Raw genomic sequence first — 20,206 nt, forward strand, 5'->3', positions numbered from 1 at the left:
TGGTGATTAAATTTATTACGTGGACTTCCATAACGCTTAACTTAAATGTGTATATTTCTTAGGGTACCGGAAACCTTCATTATGGTTAAATTTAATCCCGTCTTTTATGAGGTAATCAAATATAATTTTAATTTCATTACCATCTGACCCAAATTTATTTAACTGAACCTTTTAAAGCGAAAGAGTCGGAAAATTTGAACAAAACAGGCAAATGTTTTGCACATTTTTTTTTTGTACCAAATTTGAATAGTTGTAATAAACCTTGATGAATTATGAAGATTTGTTATGACTTTCACGTAAAATCAATTAAAATTCAGGTAATTACAAAATATGTAGTATTAAAATCACGCCTTTTTTAATCTTAGTTTCGTATAAAATCAATAATCAAATTTGATTTTAAAATGTGTTAAAATATGGCTACATTTTGAGATTTTAAAAAAATCCTGCAGGATTTATACTCGAGCCAAAACTGGTATAAACACATCTACTGCGATGAGTATGTAAGGCATGCACCAGAAGAGAAGGAACCACCACCGCAGCCCACAGCGAGTAAAAAAAGTTGGAAGAAGGCAACACCTCAACCCAACAGACATTTTTGTTATTTATTTTTGTCTCCGATTTACACAAAGTGTATTTCGGTTTCGCGTCAATAAACAAGAAGCAGTCTGGAGTTGAAAACCACTTTTTTCGTTTTCGTCTTGAAACTGACAAAGAAAGCCTTTTAGTAGCTTGTTCTGATTACAGTTTAAATGCGTTTGTTCGCGTAAAATTAACGGTTGAATGCCTTGTTAATCTCTGGAGATTCATAAATAGCCGCGGTTTGTTTTTAGTAGCAATGTGCAGAGTGCGTTTGAAGTGAAGCTTTTCCAACAATTTCCCGTCAAACAATTTAGTGCACGAGCCCATGAAACAGTAAGATTTGCCGTTCTAGTAAAAAAAGTGCAAGAGTTCTCACACTGGTCGTGAGGGAGGTGTCTTACGCGTGCTGATAAATGTTATGCGTTGCGCGGTGAGTCCTTCCAGAAAGCCGTAAAAGTGAAAAACCCCAACTCACCGTGTGATACTTATGCATATAATCCCTCTGAGGAGAGTGATGCGATTTGGGAGTAGATCTACCGCTTACAGGTGGACTCTGACGTTCCAAACTCCTCCCTCTCGCCAGGAGGTTCATGTGCTCCATGCTCCCCACTCTCGACTCCAATTCCTCCGCTCTCGCTTCGGTGTTCTGCTTCTCCTCCTGTATGAGCCGGATTTCGTTGTTGATGGCGTCCAGTTGTTCCTGCAGCATCATTGCGAGGGTCTGCGCGTCGGTGTGTCCCGACGGCGAGAGCATGTCGGCCGTGCTGAAGATGCTGTCGTTGTCGTCACCCTCGGCGTCGCTCGACACGTCGAAGGCCTGCTGGACGTTGGCTAGGACGTGCGCTTGCTGCAATTTCTCCCATTCGTGTTCAGCCATCGAGCGCGAACCGAACGGCATTTTATTGGGGTCCTCTTCGATGGGCGTTCTGCTTTTGTTCGGCCTTCGGGGCAAGGAATGCGTGTCGAAGCTGGAATGACTAGCGCTACGCGAAAAACTGTTCGGATCGACGGCGTTAGGCGACAGCGACCGCGTCAGCGCGTCCGTCTGTTGGATGTTGTACGCGATCTCCTGCTGTAACATTTGTCTTTTGACGTTGTCGATTTCGAGACGCGACTTAGACAGTTCTTTCATGATTTCCGACTTTTGCGTTTCGAGGTCTTCCATCATTTTGCGGGTTTTTTCGAGCTCTTGGGTCAGGTTGTTCTTCTCTTGGAGGGCGTGCATTCGTTCCTTCAGGTGGTCCTGAAGACGGTCGTTCGATTCAGACAGAAGTTTGTCCACGGTCGCTGAAAGGCGGGAGTTGTGGTCTTCGTTCATTTTTAGTCTTTGGTTAAGGCGCATCAGTTCAGCGTTCTTCTCGTCCAGGTTCGCTTCCAGCCTCTGGATTCGGTCCTCGGCGGAGCCGTGTCTTTCTTGAGCCTACAATTAAAATACAAATAGCACGATCCTGTTTGCACAGGAAACGTTTAGTCATCCTCGTGCTGTCTGTTAAAGTTCATGTTCGACGTGAGTCTCTATACAGTGTCCTCTAATAGGTGCCAGATATTTAAAACCAATATAATCATCTAAAATTCACTAAACAAGTGAGTTCCAAAAGAACAATTAAAGCAAACAAAACCGAAACATCTAAAATCACACTGACACGTCAAATTTGAAGATCAAGAAAAGTTCGTCGAACATGCCATCGCTTTCGCATGATTTTAAACAGTCACAATTGGTGTTCATCGTTCATGCTCTACAGAAACATTTACCGAACTCCAATCCTGCTGTTAAATCCAGGCAACTATTTCCTCGCTGTTATCCTGATTAAAAACATGCAACATCGGCATTCAACTTTTAGATGTTAAAATTTAAGTTTCCTAAAGTCACTTGGTGATGACAAAAAATCAGCGACAAGAAAAATCATCGATAATGCTCAAGGCTCACTTGCTACAACTGTTCTAAAACAAAATTTCATCTAGTACATCGAAAGCACTATTTTGGCAACACTGACGTATTATCGGACATAGAAAACGTGTCGGCGCTGCTCATCCCGACCTTCCAGCATTAGCACCATTCTACGTTGCCATCCTGGAAGGTCCGACGAAACTGAGAGTAGTTCTGAAAGACCCGCTTCGACGAGTGCACATTTACACAAAAGAAAACAACTATCAACGTGTTCGGTACCAATCGATAAACGGTGCTAATATATTTAAGACACATTACAAGGAGAAAAAGAGAAGTGAGCTGAGAGCTTCGTACCTGAGGTCTCACCTGAGTCAGCGCCTCCATGCGCTGCTTCAGCTGCTCCTCCATCTCAGGTAACTTCGAGTACTGGGCGAGTTTCTGTTCGGCCAATTCCAATTTCTCTTGTATTGCAGCGATCTTCTCCTCTTGCAACTGCACGCGAGATTATTATTAGAAAACGTATCTGTTTTGCAAGGTCGACATCTAATTATAATAACTGTTTACTTAAGCGAGTTTATAAATTCTCCATGCCGAACAGATAATAACTCTTATTTATCGAACTGGAAAATTTACTTGTGCACTTTAGCATCTATAAAATACCTTCAGTTGCGCTTCTTTGTGCTGCAACTCTTGCTCCAGTTTCTCGTTCAAGTCGTGCAGCGACGTCGACTCCCTCTGGGCGTTCAGGTAGCGTTTCTCCAACGTGGCGATCCTCTCCTCCTGGTCTTCCTTCTGGGCGACGTTCTCCCTCAAGTCCCGCTGCAGCTTCGAATTGGCGTCTTGCGCTTTGAGGAGGTCTTTCTGGGACTTGGCCAGGTTGTCTTCGAGCTCGCCCAGGCGGTTCTGCATCTCCGCCACTCGCCTTTGCCAGTTGCTGATCTCTCCAGTCTGTTCGAGACGAGACGCCATTTATTGTTTGGATTTTTGGTCGTGACGATAAATTATTGTGTGACGTGAATGCTCGTTTTTAGTTATGACAGATTTGACTCACTTGCTGTTCCAGTGCTGCCTGAAGATCGGCTATCCTGGCCGCGGTGTCAGTCTCCGGATCCACCCCTCCGTTTGTGAGCCGCGGCTTCGACGCTGCCTAAAGTCCCACAACAACATGCCACATCACAACATCTATTATTAAACATGCAACGAAATATATTAATTATAACAGTTTATACATGAGAATGTCCCCTCTTGTTAAGTCGCTGCGGCTTTTAAAAGCTTAAAAAAGCTGCCGACAAGCTTCGAAGTATTCAACATTTTTCTAACCAAATGTTCCACCTACAGCAAACAATTCGAGAAGTAACCACACATAAAAACACATTCGACTCCTCAAATGTTGAGATATTAGAGTCCGTAACTCCAAACTTCCGCTGACTGAATAATCGAGAAAAACCAAAACCAAATCGATCGTTATCGTTAATGAGCAGCATAACATTTCAAATTACCAACCTAGACACTCTATTTGTACCCACAGCATTTTCAATATCTTAAAAAAGGTTCACCAGATATACACCTACAGTACTAATGAGTAGCAAACAAATTCAATCCGGCTTTTTTCCAAGCGTTTTCCCTTAGGTGAGTTAGCAGTCGAGGGAAACCACGATAAGAAGTAATCACTTTGCGCCCTCCACAAGTGCAGAGCTATCAGTTCATGCAATTTACGTCAAATTTTCCGACCGGGAAAGCTTCTGTGATCGACCGATTGATGGCGAAAGACCTGTTGGCCAAACCTTTCGGTCAGCTTTATTTGTCCCTCTCGGTAAATGATTATATGTATGTATATTTATTCGCGCAGACAAAATATCAGCATTTCGGTAATGTTCTTCAAAGATAAATTTTCATTAGTGACGTGGAAGTAATTGATGCTAATGGGCGCATTCGTGCTACAAATGTGGCAAATTTACGAAGCGGATTACCCCTCATCTTGGTTGTCCTCGATTAAGTGAAGTGCTCTGAATTCCGGTAAAATTTTAAACAACGAGTAGGTACATTAAAAAATGTGATAAGCTACATTTATACAACTACAAAAGAGGTGAACTCGCTGAAAACTGTCAAGTTTATGAAGTCGCTCCAGAATAAAAAGATAGCACGGACAAAGTTTCAGTTCTGAATAGAATTTTAATTAAGCAGAAGAAATAAAGAAAAAAATGCCTCAAATAAACGATGTTGAAGCAGTCGTGACATGCCTATTATATTTCGCAAAAGCGCGTAACGAGAAAAATATATTCACCTTATTGTTAACATTTAATACTTGGTCCCCTAGTTCAACTTGTCCATTCTCTTTGGGTTTATCTTCTACGGCAGGTACATTAGAGGGTATCACTCCTTGTTTATATTGTTGTAACTAAGACAAAAAGGAAAAGAAAAGAAATAAATTCACCATAAATCACGGCAACGAACAACACTCACCTCTTCTTTGGTTGAAGCTAATTCCTCTTCTAGACTCGAATTTCTCTCTAACGCTACTCTCAGTCTCTCACGTACCTAAAAACCATAAACATGTAATTTATGATGTATTGTTTTTTTCCTGTTGCAAGTGTTTGCCACCTTTTCATCTAAAGCTTTGTGATGCTCGAATAAACTTTTAAGTGCCTTCAGAACTTCTACCTCGCTCGACACTCCGGACTGGGCGGCCGCCTGTCTCTTCACCACCGTCATCCTCAACGACCTTTCGTGTCTTGACACAAGACATTCTAGATGTTCCAACAGTAGCTGCAAGTTGCGATAACGTTTCATTAGAAAGTCGAATGGTGGTTGTTCGTTTAGTTATTAAATTGCTTCGGCGTTTGATAGAAATGGGCGGGCGAACCGGGAGAGAATGCGACACGTAAATCGCGCCCAATAAACTCCGGATGAGTTCATCAATCCTCATTCAAACTTCGGACGCACGACGCCGGTAAATAACCTGTTTTACACATATTTATTGTCAAATAGGGTCTTTGAAAAATCAAAAAAAAACTCAATATACCAACAAATCGAGAGACATTAATCTTGTTGTTAGTGCAACTTAGTAACCAGAGTGAATAAAACTGATTTACAAAGTTAAAAAATTTGGAGAAAATTTTATTTGAAGGGTATTTTAGTCTAGGTTAGGATATTTAATCCCTTGTGAGGATTCTTCTTAAACTTTTTGCTGTCAGTTTTTGAAGTAATATACCATTTTTTATTATAATTTATTAATTCATCTACCAAAGACTTGATACAGCTTCTTACGAAAAATTAAATTTGTTACAGGTAAAGGTAAAATCATAAATAAAAATTCTTTTGAGTTTCAACAGAAACTGCATCTTTGTTCTCATATTACTCCTTTTTAATTTATTTATAATTTAAATTTTAATGAAAAATTTTCCTCAGTCGCAAAGCTGCAGTTTCTTTTAGATAATTAATTTCTTCTTTCATAGCGATGAGCTAAACTTTCCATATTTATGTAATAATAACGCTGTAAACACAAAATCAGGATTAAAGTTAAAATTCATGAACTGTTTACCTATTTGTTCCCGGAAATTAAAATGCCAACATATGAATAAATCCGAGTGAATAATTATTTTAATTTGTGTAACGCAAAAACTGCCTTTAAGTTTTTTAGCGTTCTCGATCACCACAAACAAGTAACGGACCTTCAAATAAATTTATATTTAGAGCAACCTATGGAAATTCAATTGTTTGCAACATTTTTCCAGCGTAGAAAATGACACAAGAAACGTCTGACATTTTAACGAAATAAAATCAGGTTAGAAAATATTTTTTATTTTTGTAGTGCATTCTCCCTATTCCCCTCCACGGAATATGACAATATGAAATTGGGAAAAAGCTTACTATGTAATCTGTGTAACTCCGGAGAATAATTGGTTACCTACAAAAATTACTTTACACTGTTAACAGAATTAGAATGTCGCCTACGCCTACTCGAAATATATATTTATTTGAAGGCCCAATAGAATAATCCGTCCGTATTAGGTGGATAATGTTGGTAATTTTTTCAGAATCGAGATGAGATCTTAAGTGATCGTTTATAATAAACAATAAAGAGTACTCGAAAAGACCTGGAAGTGTTATACTTATGGAAAGATTATGCGATATACGTATGTCCTTTGAGATAAAAGAGATGCGCCGTATATTCCTTCTGTCGAGTTTCAGCCGTCCTATTATTAAAATGATGACACAATATTCCACAATGTCCGGGAGGCTCTCGGATAAAATCGCATTTCGAGGAAAACATTTCTGCACTCTTCGGCGAACGAATTTTGGTCGGACTCTGCATTTTCACATGCGGAAAATTACACTGTTATCAATGCGTTCGTTAAACACACCGGCAGATTACATTTCGCGATAGGCAAAAGTCCGCTAAATTAGAGCCCCCATGTTTGTTTAAACAAAATCGGCGTTATCACCGCGAGCTGGCCGAACCGAATTCGAGAGAACTCCGCCCTGTGATGATTACTTGTTTTGGCCGAAAGTGTGCGGACAAAGCGTCCGACGATAAATTAATTCGAACGAGGGTGTCATCCCCTCGGCCGCAAACAATGTCCTCTTGCCGTGCGAATCTGCATTCAGCCACCGTGTCCTCGTCACATCTTAAACACATTTTCGCAGATGTAATGCGCGAAGCCCCGGTTTTAGGTGGATCGTCGTCTACGTCGCGCCTCCGGAAATACCGCTGATTTCCATCGACAATTAAATTAAATTACGGACTCGAGGACTCGGATCTCGGACGGCATTATAAGAACGTGAATAAAGAAAGACACCACCTGGAGGCTCACCGGGAATATTAAATAATCGCTCGTCACGACCGGATTGCGAAAGAAATATCGCTCCGGTACCACATTTCTACTTAGCTGGGCTATAAAGTATTCAAAAGGCTCAGCCGAAAGGGAAGCTCTCTGTCTGCGGAGAAAATTGGCGACAGCCGCGTTAATTATTAATGGGGGATGTTACGCGGCCTGACTACCAAATGTCGTAAACCGTCGATGTGCATGCGTATCGAAAAAATTCCTCCAGTCGAGATTTCTTGAGGGCATAATGTGGAGGAGGCGAGTTCAAGTAGGGGTTAGCAAGTAAAAGCCTCTTTAAACCCTTCAATGTAGCCGGGATTACGGAAAGGTGATGCGCTCGCAGCTTTACCCTCCATTAACTCTTCGTGTGCGGCATTTTTCCAACACGAACGTCTCGGGTCAGTTTTAACAAATACCGAGTGTTTCTTCAAACTGAAGAAAAGCACCTTTGCAACTCTCCTTCCCAGAACATTTTAAGTCTAAACCGAAACCAATTTCAACCAACACGAATAGGGTAAATCTTATTCCAACGCGTTTCACATTCACATGAAATAATGCCACATTCTTAAACTTATCATTAGCAGCAAAAATGAAAAAAAAACTTGGTAGGAACAAATGGGATTATTTTTTTTATATAAAAAAAATCAAATTTAAATTTGAACAGACGGCATATAAAAATATTGTCTAAGTAAACCCTTAATATGCTAAATAATAAACGGAAACCCCATTTTGAGAAATATTCATTAATTAAATATAAATCTAAAAGTATAATTAGCTCCACGAACAGTCCAGACAAATAATAATCCTTACTGAATTTTATCCCCCTGATAGGCACACACAAGTTGGTCAATTTTATTGTTATTTATTTTAATGGCGTATCTCATTATTATTTTAAGAATAACCCTCCCGCAAAAGCAACAAATAAGTTAATTACGGCAAAATCCGTAGATTACCATATCCTGAAATAAAATATTTCAAGATGCTAAAAAAGAAACAGTGGATTTGCTTTTACTTTAAACTCCTCCAAACTGTTTGAATGTCTAGAATTCCCATGATTAACTCACTGCATTTCACAACTATTCAATTATAAGTAAATCCAGCGTGTCAAAACCGCACTTCTAATTCCAGTAATACAACATTGCAACATATATTGCAGATGTGGTCATCTTATTCTAAATCGGGGCAATATTGATAGTTGTAAGAAACAACATTAAAAGAGAATATTTCACAGCGTGAAGATCTGTGTTGAGATATTTTAATGACACTTTTTGTTCTCCGTTCTTAACAAAACAACAATAATTAACCTTCAACTTCTCTACAGCTTTCTAATTTTTAATAAATTTAATGGACACTGATTCGAAAATTTAACAAAATAGACAATTCGTTTCTTAAAAAACCGTACGTGAAAGAAAAAGTACTAATGTATGCCTGAAAATATTACAAATAAAATCATGTTTTCATTGGAAAGATAAAATAAACTAGGCAAAAATGAATAGGGAATTTTTGCATTTTTGAATTTTTTATAAATGCAGTTTTAAATTTGTAATGAAATGTGTTAGAAATATAAATATATACACATTAAATGTAATGTTTCAAGTACCTGTAACATTTTAAATTTACCCAGTGTTTAAGATTACGTAGGAGGATTAGGGCAATTATTTTGCTTTCCAAGAAAAATTGTGGAATTCCCTATTCATTTTGGCCTAGTTTATATCACACGTGGTGTTACTGGAACTATCCAAATTCAAAAATTTAAGAAAAAGTAAAAATTACTATACCACATTTTTAATATCTGCAATTTATAAAAATCATGAAATGTATACATCCGTTGTTAACGAAGATAAAAGAACAAAACTTTAGTCTCCACTTGTTTCTTAGTCACTTCTGCCTTGCAATAATATTTCACCAGAATTTCAAGAACATGCCATTATTCCATCTGAGCGGTGCAATTTATTACGAGTTGGAGAGTATTTGAAAAGCCAGTCTTGCATTTCCAAACTCGAAACCCGCGATTAAGATATTAAGTACGGCAGACGTTCATTTCATTTAATTTCATGTCTCGATTTTGACGTGGCAACCGCACCTGGAAAACAAATTTTCCTTCGACCCCGCTAACATCTTACAAGTAACTCATCTCCATTACAAAACAGCAGCATTGCAGCAACCCTCTTATCTTATTGATTTACAACCGCAACGTGTCAAATGGACCCTAGATAAAAGTGAACGGCCGCCGTCGACTTCGAACCGTCTTCACTTTGATCCGGGATAAAACTTTTTAGGCAAATCGTGCAAGTTCCACGAGGGTTCATCAACCCGGACCGCATGCACACATCATCCGCCCTAATTAAATGAAAGTCGCCTCCCTCAGAGCGTAATCACGGATGCATGAAGCAGACGTCAAGTAGGTGAACATATTAACAGGTAAAATCGATGTGCACCAAGTCGGGTTAGCGAAATGGTGCGCGAGAGGGTGCACGATTAACGACAAGCCACGTCGGGCGACAAATTAATAACCGGGGCACACAAACGAGATCGGCCTAAATAATCTCGTGGTGCACGGGACAAAAATACCGATGCAATCAAATTAAAAAAGTTTACGGAGGGACGGGACAAAAACGGTACACACGTTCGCCCGTTTTTACCCTTGCTGCGAAATAAAACGGATTAAACTTGTAAAAGCGCCGTTGTGATCCGAGCTGACAAACAGGAATGGATGTACCCCGACGGAAACTGAAGATTACACGAATCGCGAAGATCCATCACTGGTGTCCAGATTGATTCTTTTTTCTGCAAGATTTAAACTTCACGAGTGGGATTCAAATGGAGCACGCGGGGTCATCAGGATATGCTATTTTATCCTAATAAAGATAAATTACCCAATCAGGAATCCCATCAGGGGTAATTCGGCAACGGAAAATATGAAAAACGAGGTCTCCACTCGGACGAAAAAACAAAGCTATAAAATACATTTAAATAGGTGGAACAAGCTGCACGTGGCCTTTTTATGCAAATATACGTATTTGTCCTGCCAGGAATCTGAACGTTTTTGCAATCGGGGCGCACCGATTCAATTAGTGAAACACGATTTTGTCAATTTTAACTACATTTTCAACAAATTGTGACCAACTTGTTCAAATAAAATCAATTCGTTATACATAATAACGAAATGCGTCTGTCACACACCAGGTGACAGTATTGTTTTTAAATACGAACGACGAATTTTAAACATGAATGAAATTTCAAATAAACCCTAATTTAGCATTATTAATTAGTCACTTATGATGCGGTAGGTAATCTCGATGGTCGTAAATCCAGGCGACAATAGAATTTGCTAAGGTTTATGGTCCACCCCTCAGTGCTGAGGGATTTCTACCGGTCTTTCCAGGACCACAATCATTATTTTACTAAATGAATTCTCATGCTAAAATAAATTTCTAATGTTTTATTCATAATCACATGTAACTATACCCGTTTCCATAAAAAACGAAACACCGAGAAGCTGTTGACCAGTTTTCATTGAAATTTTCACTGTATTGTTTTGTGACAAACAAATGAAGAAAGCGTTATTAAAAAATTGTGTTAACAAAAGATATGAATTTTAATAATGACTGGCCCCGCTGCGGTTGCTGATGCATTCATTTATTCGAAGGCATGCTCTCAATGAGATGGTCTGTGTCATTACGAAGTATCTCATCCCAAGTTTCTTTAATCCGTAGTCGAAGTTGCTCCAAGTTCTTTGGGGTCGCCACTCATTTTCAATTAGCGATAAATCTGGGGGACAAAAAGGCCACGGCAACACTACTACGTTAGCGTGTTGTAGTTACCCTTGCTAAAGGGTGCACGTTGTCCTGCTGGAAGATGGGTTATTTAACCCATGAAGATATGGAATTGCAGCATGTAACGAGCAGGATTCGAATTGCCAGAAATAAAAACCAAAAGGGACCTGTTGCCATGGCATGTAGCCCTCGCCCCCCAAACTATGACTCCCGGTGTAAAGAAACTGGGAACTGCGAATTCAGTCGTTGATGAAAACAAACAAGAGCTGTCATAAATATTATTGTTGTTGCACAATGCATTCCTTAAATATTTCAAAAGTTCAAGCATATTCTGTTACTTATTTAAATGGGATTACAAGATAAATAATAACAAAAAAATTTATGTTTTTATCGTGAAGTCCCCTGAAAGGTTTACTTTCTTAACGACGACAGCATTTGCTTCAATTTTTAATTCAAACGGAAACAATTTTATTTCTCGTAGCTTCATCATGCATGATAACAATTTCTTCTTGACTTAGTCCCAAGTATAACATGAGAAATTTAAAACTATTCCGTGACTACTCCAGTTCATAACATTGTATTACATATAATAATCTTAATAATCCCAGCGGCTGTGCTGTATTTTACTTGTTCATGGAGCACTTTCTAGGTCCACATTAACGTCTAATAAACCTAACTGCATCTACACCGCGATACGATCTTAAACGCTGCTGCAGTCCTCGTGTAATAATTTCGTGTGTAGAGTGAACTTTTAATGGATTAATATACGATAATACAATTTGAATATGGCTCCTATTCTGTAAAGTCTAAGACCGCAAGATAAGGCTCGGTGGCACCCCCTCGCTGAATATTCAAATTAAGTGAAATTATACACCGCCACAAAAGGAAAACTTTGGCGAAATTAAGCCAAGACTGCGTTATTCCCCACCAGAAACGATATATCATATTATTTATTATGTTTGTTTCTCTTTATCTTCTTCGTTTCTGAAAATCAGCAAGTCAATCGAATCACTTGACGTTTTCATTTAATAATAAACTGTTGCGTGTTGTCCAATCATCGTTCCTGAAAATAATAAACCTCCCGCCGATTACGCATTCCGGGCATGGGTTACGTTATAACATTTTATTGTCGCGATTCGTGCATTGAGAAGTTTTCGGCAGAGCTTTATTTATAGTCCAGTCAATATAAACATAAAAAAGGGTCCGACCTTGCAAAAGGTCATGTAGTTCTGATCTTTTAATATGTTGTTTAGACGTCAGCCAAGAGTGAAAAACCAAATTTGCAACTTCGAAAGACTTATGCGCGTTGCGTGGTAGCCAAAGAACAGCAAAATTTTCGCACTATTTCAGTTTTTGGTTAATGGCTTCTAAGATATGAGTCTCATACAAAACATTGAAGTTACCTTTTTTAAACTAGATTAAATTCACTACAGTTTGAGGCCTAAGCGAACTTTGTGAATCCAGCAGTTTCCGAGAGAGAGCTCTTCAAAAATTGGGTATTTTTTCCAAGAAATGAAAAAAATTTGTTTACGTTTGTTATTTTATTAAATATCGTCAAAAATACTCCTCCCACGAGAAAAGTCATTGATAATGAACTTGAACTATATATATTTAGCTTTAAATTGAGATCTGGGGGACAGCTGCTACTTCAAGTTCATTACCAATGACTTTTCTTGTAGGAGTATTTTTGACGATATTTAATAAAATAAGAGACGTAATAGTACCAAGCGATCATTTAAAAAATAAATCGAGTTTGCTTTGGAGCCTATGCTATAGCATGGGTTGCCATAGGTAACACGCCGACTCGATTTATTTTTTAATTGATCGCACCGTATATTATGTTATGAGGAGCAAAAATGAAGTTTTATGTGCTGCGGCTGGTTGATTGGCTGCCGAACGCAGTGAGGCAGACAAACCAGCCAAAGCACATAAAACCATTGTTGCTCCGAATAACATATAATAATATGTACTATTTTTTCTTCAAACCTTCATAACAAATTATTTAAGACATGTTAAGAGACCTGGTAGGAATTTCAAATGATTTAGCTAGTTTACTTTACAGCCGCTCATCAGCGGAGATAATAACTTCACGGACACCTCAGCAGAGATAATAACTTCACGGACGCTGGTCAGCTCGTTAGATGCCATGACAATAAACTGACACTTTAGCATTATCAATGCAGCAGTGCAATGTGATATTTTACGGACGTTTGAAGAAAAACAATTTTTTTTCACTTCTTGGAAAAAATACCCAATTTTTGAAGAGCTCTCTCGCGAAAATTGCTGGATTCACAAAGTTCGCTTAGGCCTCAAACTGTAGTGAATTTAATCTAGTTTTAAAAAGGTAACTTCAATGTTTTGTATGAGACTCATATCTTAAGGCTGTATGACACGATGCTAAATTTTGTAGAAAATTTGTTAGAAAATGAGAGAGGACCAATGAACGATCAGGATCTGACAAAGACAGACTATGATCTTGATCGTTCATTGGTCCTGATCGAGGGTCTCTCTCATTTTCTAACAAATTTTCTACAAAATTTAGCATCGTGTCAAACAAGCTTTAGGAGCTATTGAGTAAAAACTGAAAATAGTGCGAAAATTTTGCTGTTCTTTGGCTACCACGCAACGCGCACAAGTCTTTCGAAGTTGCAAATTTGGTTTTTCAATCTTGACTGAGGTCCAAACAACATACATATTAAAGAACTACATGACCTTTTGCAAAGTCGAATGTTTATATTGACTGGACAAAATCACGCGTAGCGAACACGCCAACTTGCCGATATAAATAAATCCGGAGCGAGAAAATGTGATGTTGTATCTTCAGCAAGGCGGACGATTGAAAATGTTGTTTCTTTGCCGACGTATAAATAATGTCGACGGGGTAATAAATGGCTTTTATTTGAAGTATTATTCGGGATGAACGTAATGATGCAAACTCACCCTCGTATTATTTCGTTCCGCTTTAAGCTCCGATATTTCTTCTTCCCTTTCCAGAAGCTGCTCTCGCGCCGCATTCAGTTCCTTCGTGAGCGTTGCGAATTCCTGAAACGAGGTATGATATTATTATCCAGGCTTGATTGACACCAACAAAAAAAAAAAAACTTTATAACCTTCTATAATTTGATTGTCCTGAAAATATATAGGCATCCTTAACCACAACAATTTTCGTCGGGATAAAAAATTGATCAAAAATAATATTATACTCGGCACGGTGGCCGTCTAGCCCTCATATTTCAAATTAATTACCGCCACTATTTCACTGCTGAAACCACGAAGCTCCTAATCAAATCCAGAACCGAGCTTAGCGAAATACTCGCACAAGGCACAATAACCTGACAGAAATAAAAAGAAATATTTTTGGATTCGTTGTTATCTGCTTTGCACATGCAAATTGTTCCAGTGCAGATATTGATATACGTACAAAATTCTGCAAAACTCTGGACCTCATCGATATTATTGGAAATAAAACAAAACTAAACATGACAATATAATTCATGTATCACGTGATCCTGAATGATCCAATGAAAACGCGTAAAAGTCCTTAGTTGCATGGCTATCACAGCGATTATAAAAAACAAAAAATTTTTTTTCTTATTTACTTTCGTCGTTACGATTTTTGATTGAAGTAAATTTGTCAATTTTACAAATAAATGAATAATGTTGTATTTCATTCATTATATTGTCTCATCGAATATAACACGTGGTATGATTAATCATCGATGATATTAAATTCGTGAAATTGAAGCAGGACATTTTACTCGTCCTTCGGACTCGTGAAATCTCCAGCACAATTTCACTCATAATATCATCGATAATAATCATACCACTTGTTATATTATAGCTGAATATATTTCGACTTAAAACGTTTTTATAATCATTCAAATAAATTAAAAGAATGACGTAAATGTACTTTTTACTTTAACTTTAAACATTTATTTCAGTTGAACATTGAAATACTTCTTTTTTTCTAAGAACAATTTAAAAATAAAACCTGACAGATAAGTTCTATCGAATTGTTGATATTACCTTTCATGTGAAGAATGAAGATTCATTAGCATTCTCTAGTGCTATATCCGCTTGATAATGTTTTTCTAAAAGTCAAATACTTAAGTCATTTTTATCGCACACTTTTTCAGCATGTCATGTACACATGTACTGAAATACTGTAAGTGATGAGTAATTGATAATTATGTAGTTATTAAATTTGTATCGTTCAAACTTTTGCATCTGCATAAAGTCCAGTGTTACTACGTTCTTTGCGAATTTTAAAAAAAGTAACTATTGATGATACATCCGAAAGTAACTTTTAAAAGAATTAAAAAAGGCGTCTAAATCACGTGAAAGTTGAAGAATTATCGAAACGATCGCAGAACTGACGATGAGGAAGGTCTGAATTAAAAAGCATTTTTCTGGCGGTATGGCTCCCTTTTCAACACTCCATTTCAATTATCATCAATCACACAGAAAAAATTACTAGGGACGCGAGAAAATGGAAAAGGTAGCCGGCCGCTCGCGAGAGAAAGCGCAAAGTAGAAGGGACCATTAAGGGAGTCGCCTAATTAATTTATAAAAAAATGTGTCTTTTACGGACGTCGAAAGTTTGCCGTATTATCGACTCGCGTGATTCTTTACTAACTCTGGCACGTTCCTTCCGGAGGCACATGTTTCATTTGCGCTTCATCATTCCCCTAAAGCAGTCTTTTATTAATTAGAGGACGCATCGTGATTTGAATGGAAAATTTTCACCGTCGTTGTCAGCCGTCGATATTAATCAGCTGCGGAATCGAACTTTTGCTGTTTAATTATTGAAAAAGGAATATACGCTTGGTTAACAATTTGGAAGGATAATGATAATGTAGCAAACAGTAAATCAACTTGTATGACCATAAATTACAATCGGATACGATATACTCTAAATGGCATATCGATAATGTAGACATTTTCAGCTGGCCGGACTCTAGCACGCTGTTTGTTGGCCGATTATTAATCTCTGAAGGTAATAATGGGTGCGAGATTTATTGCGGTTTGGCGCAGGCCGCGGCTCAAGGTCCAGACCGCATTAAATCTAACCCGGGCCCCTCGGCAAACGACTACAATTTATATTACGAAAACATTTAGTGTTTGCTTAATTGAATTTACGATTGCAATCAATAACTCGTCCCGAAAACGCCGACGAAATGGGATAAAATTCGAGGAAAATAGGCAACCCAAAATACGTACCTCGTTTAAGGGAGCTTTTCTTTGGTGAAACGTCAAATATGTTTGTCAGTCGTCATCAAATAACAAATTTCTTTTAAAATCGCACTCTAGAAACAAGAATATACGGATAGCACACGTAACACGTAACTCTGTCCGAGAGTTCTTATTTGGGTTGAATAAAACGAGGTGCTCTTAAATCGTGTGATAGAAGGAGTAATTGCCGACATAGATACCAAACCTCCGAAGTCAACTGCTCACACAATTCCTTCGGGAACACCAGTCATCTCCGCCTCTCCTCAATAAAGATGGGTCTTGAGAAACGAACTGTCCATTTCTAGCCTTTCAAAAGAAATATATTCCTTCTGTATTAAATTTCCTTTGAGCTAGAATATCGACAAAACTGTACTTCACCGACTATACAGAATTTTAATTTTTTTCATTGAATAAAATTTAGCCTTACGAGAGTCGCTGCGCAAAAATAACAATGCTTCATCGACATCAAAGGATTCCAATTTTCCAAAATTAATGCAATAATAAAAACTTAAGCAATCTTGAAATGTACGGAAAAAGAAATTCCACCGAACATCTAATTTATCCGTGACGTTAATGAGCAACCGTCTCCGTCTTGTAATTCCCGGCCGACATTTTTCATCTCAAATCTCCGGGTCGCGTCCAAAATTAATCCGCAATAATCAAGTACCCGAATTTACAACCCCTTGAAGGGAAAGTCTGACTTAACAAAATGGTGCGGGCGGAGAAAGTGGCGGTTCGAATGATGCTTCCACGTCAAAAATAACGATAAACACACCAAGTAAAATTGACCAAAACGACCATATTCAGATCTCGAGAGGATAGGTCTAATTGGCAAAATGGAATTGACGTTAATTAGAGCGGGTGGTTGAGAGTTTCCCGTCCGTTCACCGAACCCTTACAATTCGGCAACTGTTGCTTTGCGAATTGCATCGGCCAATAGACGATCCATGCAGATGCGCCCTCTTGGGATTCAAACTCCCCCTTTATCTGTTTATCTGCAAATTAGCCAGCACGTGCCGTTTTATTAGGAAATATTAGACAACGTAACGACGTTTCGCACCCGGATGGGATCTTCAATCATTCTCCCCTTCCCTCTCAAAGAGGATTTTCTTGTATGGCGTATTCAACGGCACCACGACTCGCGCTTTCTACTAGTAACTCGCGTTTAAAGATCAAAGCCCGCTCTCGCAGATCAAAATTAAAATTTTTTACGTGAAACAGTTTTGAAACACGTGTGCCCTTTAATAAATTTATTATTGTTTATTAAATTCTCGAGAAATCTCAAGGTAGAGAAAAGGTTAGACAATAGCGAAACTCCAACCCTCTGGAATTTATATTGGCTAATTTTCATATTTTGCTCAAGAAAGCTGCAACAGCGGGAGGGTGTTTGTAACATTGTGCTGTTTAATTTTATCTCGGGAGGTGGTTTCGTACAATTCACTTAGTCGGTCGACAAAGTGATGCGGTTTTCGCGAAGACGCCACTCCTTTTCTTCGGAATGATGAAGTGGGACCCTGCAAATGGGGAATGAATTTGAAAAGCGTCAACCGCGACCGACTTCTGATTGCCATTCTGGAAAACGTTCGGCTGATTTTTTCCTTATCTATAAACCCCCGGGCTAATCTTGGTGCCGCCGACAACTTTTCATTTTCTCAAAAAACTCTTCAACGTATATTATGTAAATCCAAAGTGGATTTTGTACGACGGAATCAGTGAGTGCTTGTCTATAAAAAGCGGAAAACCGCTTTATCCCCAGCTAACTATATAATATTGAATATCGTCCCCGGCGTGAAACCGACAAAAGTTCTTGGGCGATTTTTGAACACACGTTACGAAAAGCTCGTCACTTTGTGCGGGCGTAATAATCCAAGTTCGTTAACCGCCCCCGGCATGAATTTGCGGATAGTTCGAATGAATTTCAGTAATTACACCACGCTGGTGTACTACAAACTTCAGTTAACATAGTTGAAAACAGTAGTCGTTAGTTCTAACACACGAAACTACTGTTTATTACAGCGACCAGCGCAAGGCATCATTTTAGGTTTTTATAATGGGCATTATATATCAATTTACTAGCCATTATCTGTAGCTAAACCACTGATATCCTCGCAAATTGATCTAATCGAGAGCACCAGCAGAGATACAAATTGAATTTCCAGACGAAAGCTACACATTTACTCTTCATTTTCGCACAAAAGAACGACGAAAATAAAAATACTGAGCGTATAAAATCGATGCAACTAAGTTCATCAAATGATGCCGTCACAATTGCTACAAAACAAAGGAGAAATAATAACAGATAATATAACGCCGCCCCCGTCGTGTGCAAAAAAACATTGCAAAGCTTTTCCAACTCGAACTTTTGTACGAAGTGCCAACGTGAAATTCGTGTCACTTTGATTGGGTCAAAATAGTTCAACAAACGACGTTAGCAGACTTACTGCTGTAAAGTCCCATTGGACGAAATAAGTGCGTGCTCTCTACTGCACCGCACGAAGAAATAAAAGAAGAAAATGCGAACAATCTCCAGATAAGGTTCAGAGTTCACGTTCCCGGCCGGTGATGTTCGACAATGCAATTTTGTCGAAAATATGAGAGCCGGTGCAGACAGCGGCAAGTTTGCGATTTAGGAAAGTCGAATGCAGAAAGTTCCTCGCACATCACTTTCCCCTTCTATGAACAATATACACATTTCTAGCACATGTTACGAAGTCAATATCGGCCATCGAGAAAACTGCCGACTGGCCCGTCCATTCCACGTTCGTTATGACTTTTTATTAAAGTGAAATTTTCGATTCTTCGTCGACTTGTTTTATTATTGGAAGGCGGGCGAGCTTTGATGGGGCGTCAAACCCAATTTCCAGATCGGCGCTTTCTCGCAGAAAATGTGAATCTGTACACAATCGGTCGTGCTCGAATGACCACCGAACAGCAACAGTATGAGTGATGGGGACGGCATTACCGAAATCTCCACTTATCTCGAGGAGCGCAACCAATCCGCATTTTCCTTCATAGCAAAAATCCCAAACCATCAACGTGTCACGGGGAGCGGCTCTTTACACGAATTGCCCATTTTAATATGTGCACCGCCGAACTGTTACATCACGGTCGCTTTATCCGCAACGCGTTAAAAAGCTCCGTCGAGAACGTCGCAATCTGTACGTAATTCCGAATTTGACCCTTTTTCTTCTTTAGGTATACTCGAATACATCACTGTCGTAGGGGTCGGGTCCTAACGAGACCGAGAAAGGGGGGTTGAAATTGATGCACGGAAGCTGTTAGCGCTCGCCCTGTATGAGGGCAAGTCGCGTGTGACGGGCCCCAGAATGCTCTATGGAGTCGCGGCACCGCCTATTGCACGTACGTCGACGAGAAGAGCACTTCAAAGCCGCCAGGGTTGGGTCGCCTATAAATATGGATGCAAAGCACAAAGAAAACAGCCGTTCACTCATTTAAGGGTCCTGCATATTGCGATATCTGCGCCTGAAGGTAAAAAACACTCGATTCTCTGACAGGTTTTGGGATTAACTCGGAATGATTAATGGCGAACTTCGAGCACTTTGAATGCCAATGAATGCTAGCCGGGAAATTTTTGGATCGCGTGCCACGCCGCCATGTACTCCGCCTTTAACACGGAAACTTCCTTGCGGAAGATGCACCGGACGCTGTGAATATAACCTGTCTCGTTCTTCACTTCACACAGCTCGTAAGCAAAAGTGGACGACATGTTACATCTTAAACAAATTAACATGCAACAGTGAATTCAAGTTCGTTTCTTACAATTGCGGCCAAAATGATCGACGATCATGCGATCTGCTGCACAGCTGGTAAACTCCCATTGAAACAAAGATTTTAAAATGACGGTGGGATAATGTGCTTTCTCAAACGGTAGAAATTACTAATGA

The 20,206-nt window shown here is 39.0% G+C and overlaps 1 protein-coding gene across 17 annotated transcripts in view; it reads right to left on the reverse strand.

Annotated features, from left to right (window-relative positions):
• Nucleotides 1–20,206, reverse strand: part of Liprin-alpha (PTPRF interacting protein alpha) — an 80,717-nt gene that overhangs the window by 6,361 nt on the left and 54,150 nt on the right. For 14 of the 17 annotated variants that reach the window (XM_069054778.1, XM_069054784.1, XM_069054782.1 and 11 more), the window contains 8 exons: nucleotides 14,010–14,111; nucleotides 5,069–5,233; nucleotides 4,931–5,005; nucleotides 4,752–4,865; nucleotides 3,519–3,614; nucleotides 3,128–3,415; nucleotides 2,822–2,959; nucleotides 1,055–1,999 (listed from right to left, as the gene is read on the reverse strand). In XM_069054778.1, the coding sequence (XP_068910879.1) occupies nucleotides 1,055–1,999; nucleotides 2,822–2,959; nucleotides 3,128–3,415; nucleotides 3,519–3,614; nucleotides 4,752–4,865; nucleotides 4,931–5,005; nucleotides 5,069–5,233; nucleotides 14,010–14,111 (1,923 nt within the window). The remainder of the gene's footprint in view (nucleotides 1–1,054; nucleotides 2,000–2,821; nucleotides 2,960–3,127; nucleotides 3,416–3,518; nucleotides 3,615–4,751; nucleotides 4,866–4,930; nucleotides 5,006–5,068; nucleotides 5,234–14,009; nucleotides 14,112–20,206) is intronic. The other 3 variants (XM_069054783.1, XM_069054769.1, XM_069054781.1) reach the window with 2 other exon arrangements.

This window comes from Tenebrio molitor, chromosome 7 (assembly GCF_963966145.1).
Source record: "Tenebrio molitor chromosome 7, icTenMoli1.1, whole genome shotgun sequence".
NCBI classification, from domain to species: domain Eukaryota; kingdom Metazoa; phylum Arthropoda; class Insecta; order Coleoptera; family Tenebrionidae; genus Tenebrio; species Tenebrio molitor.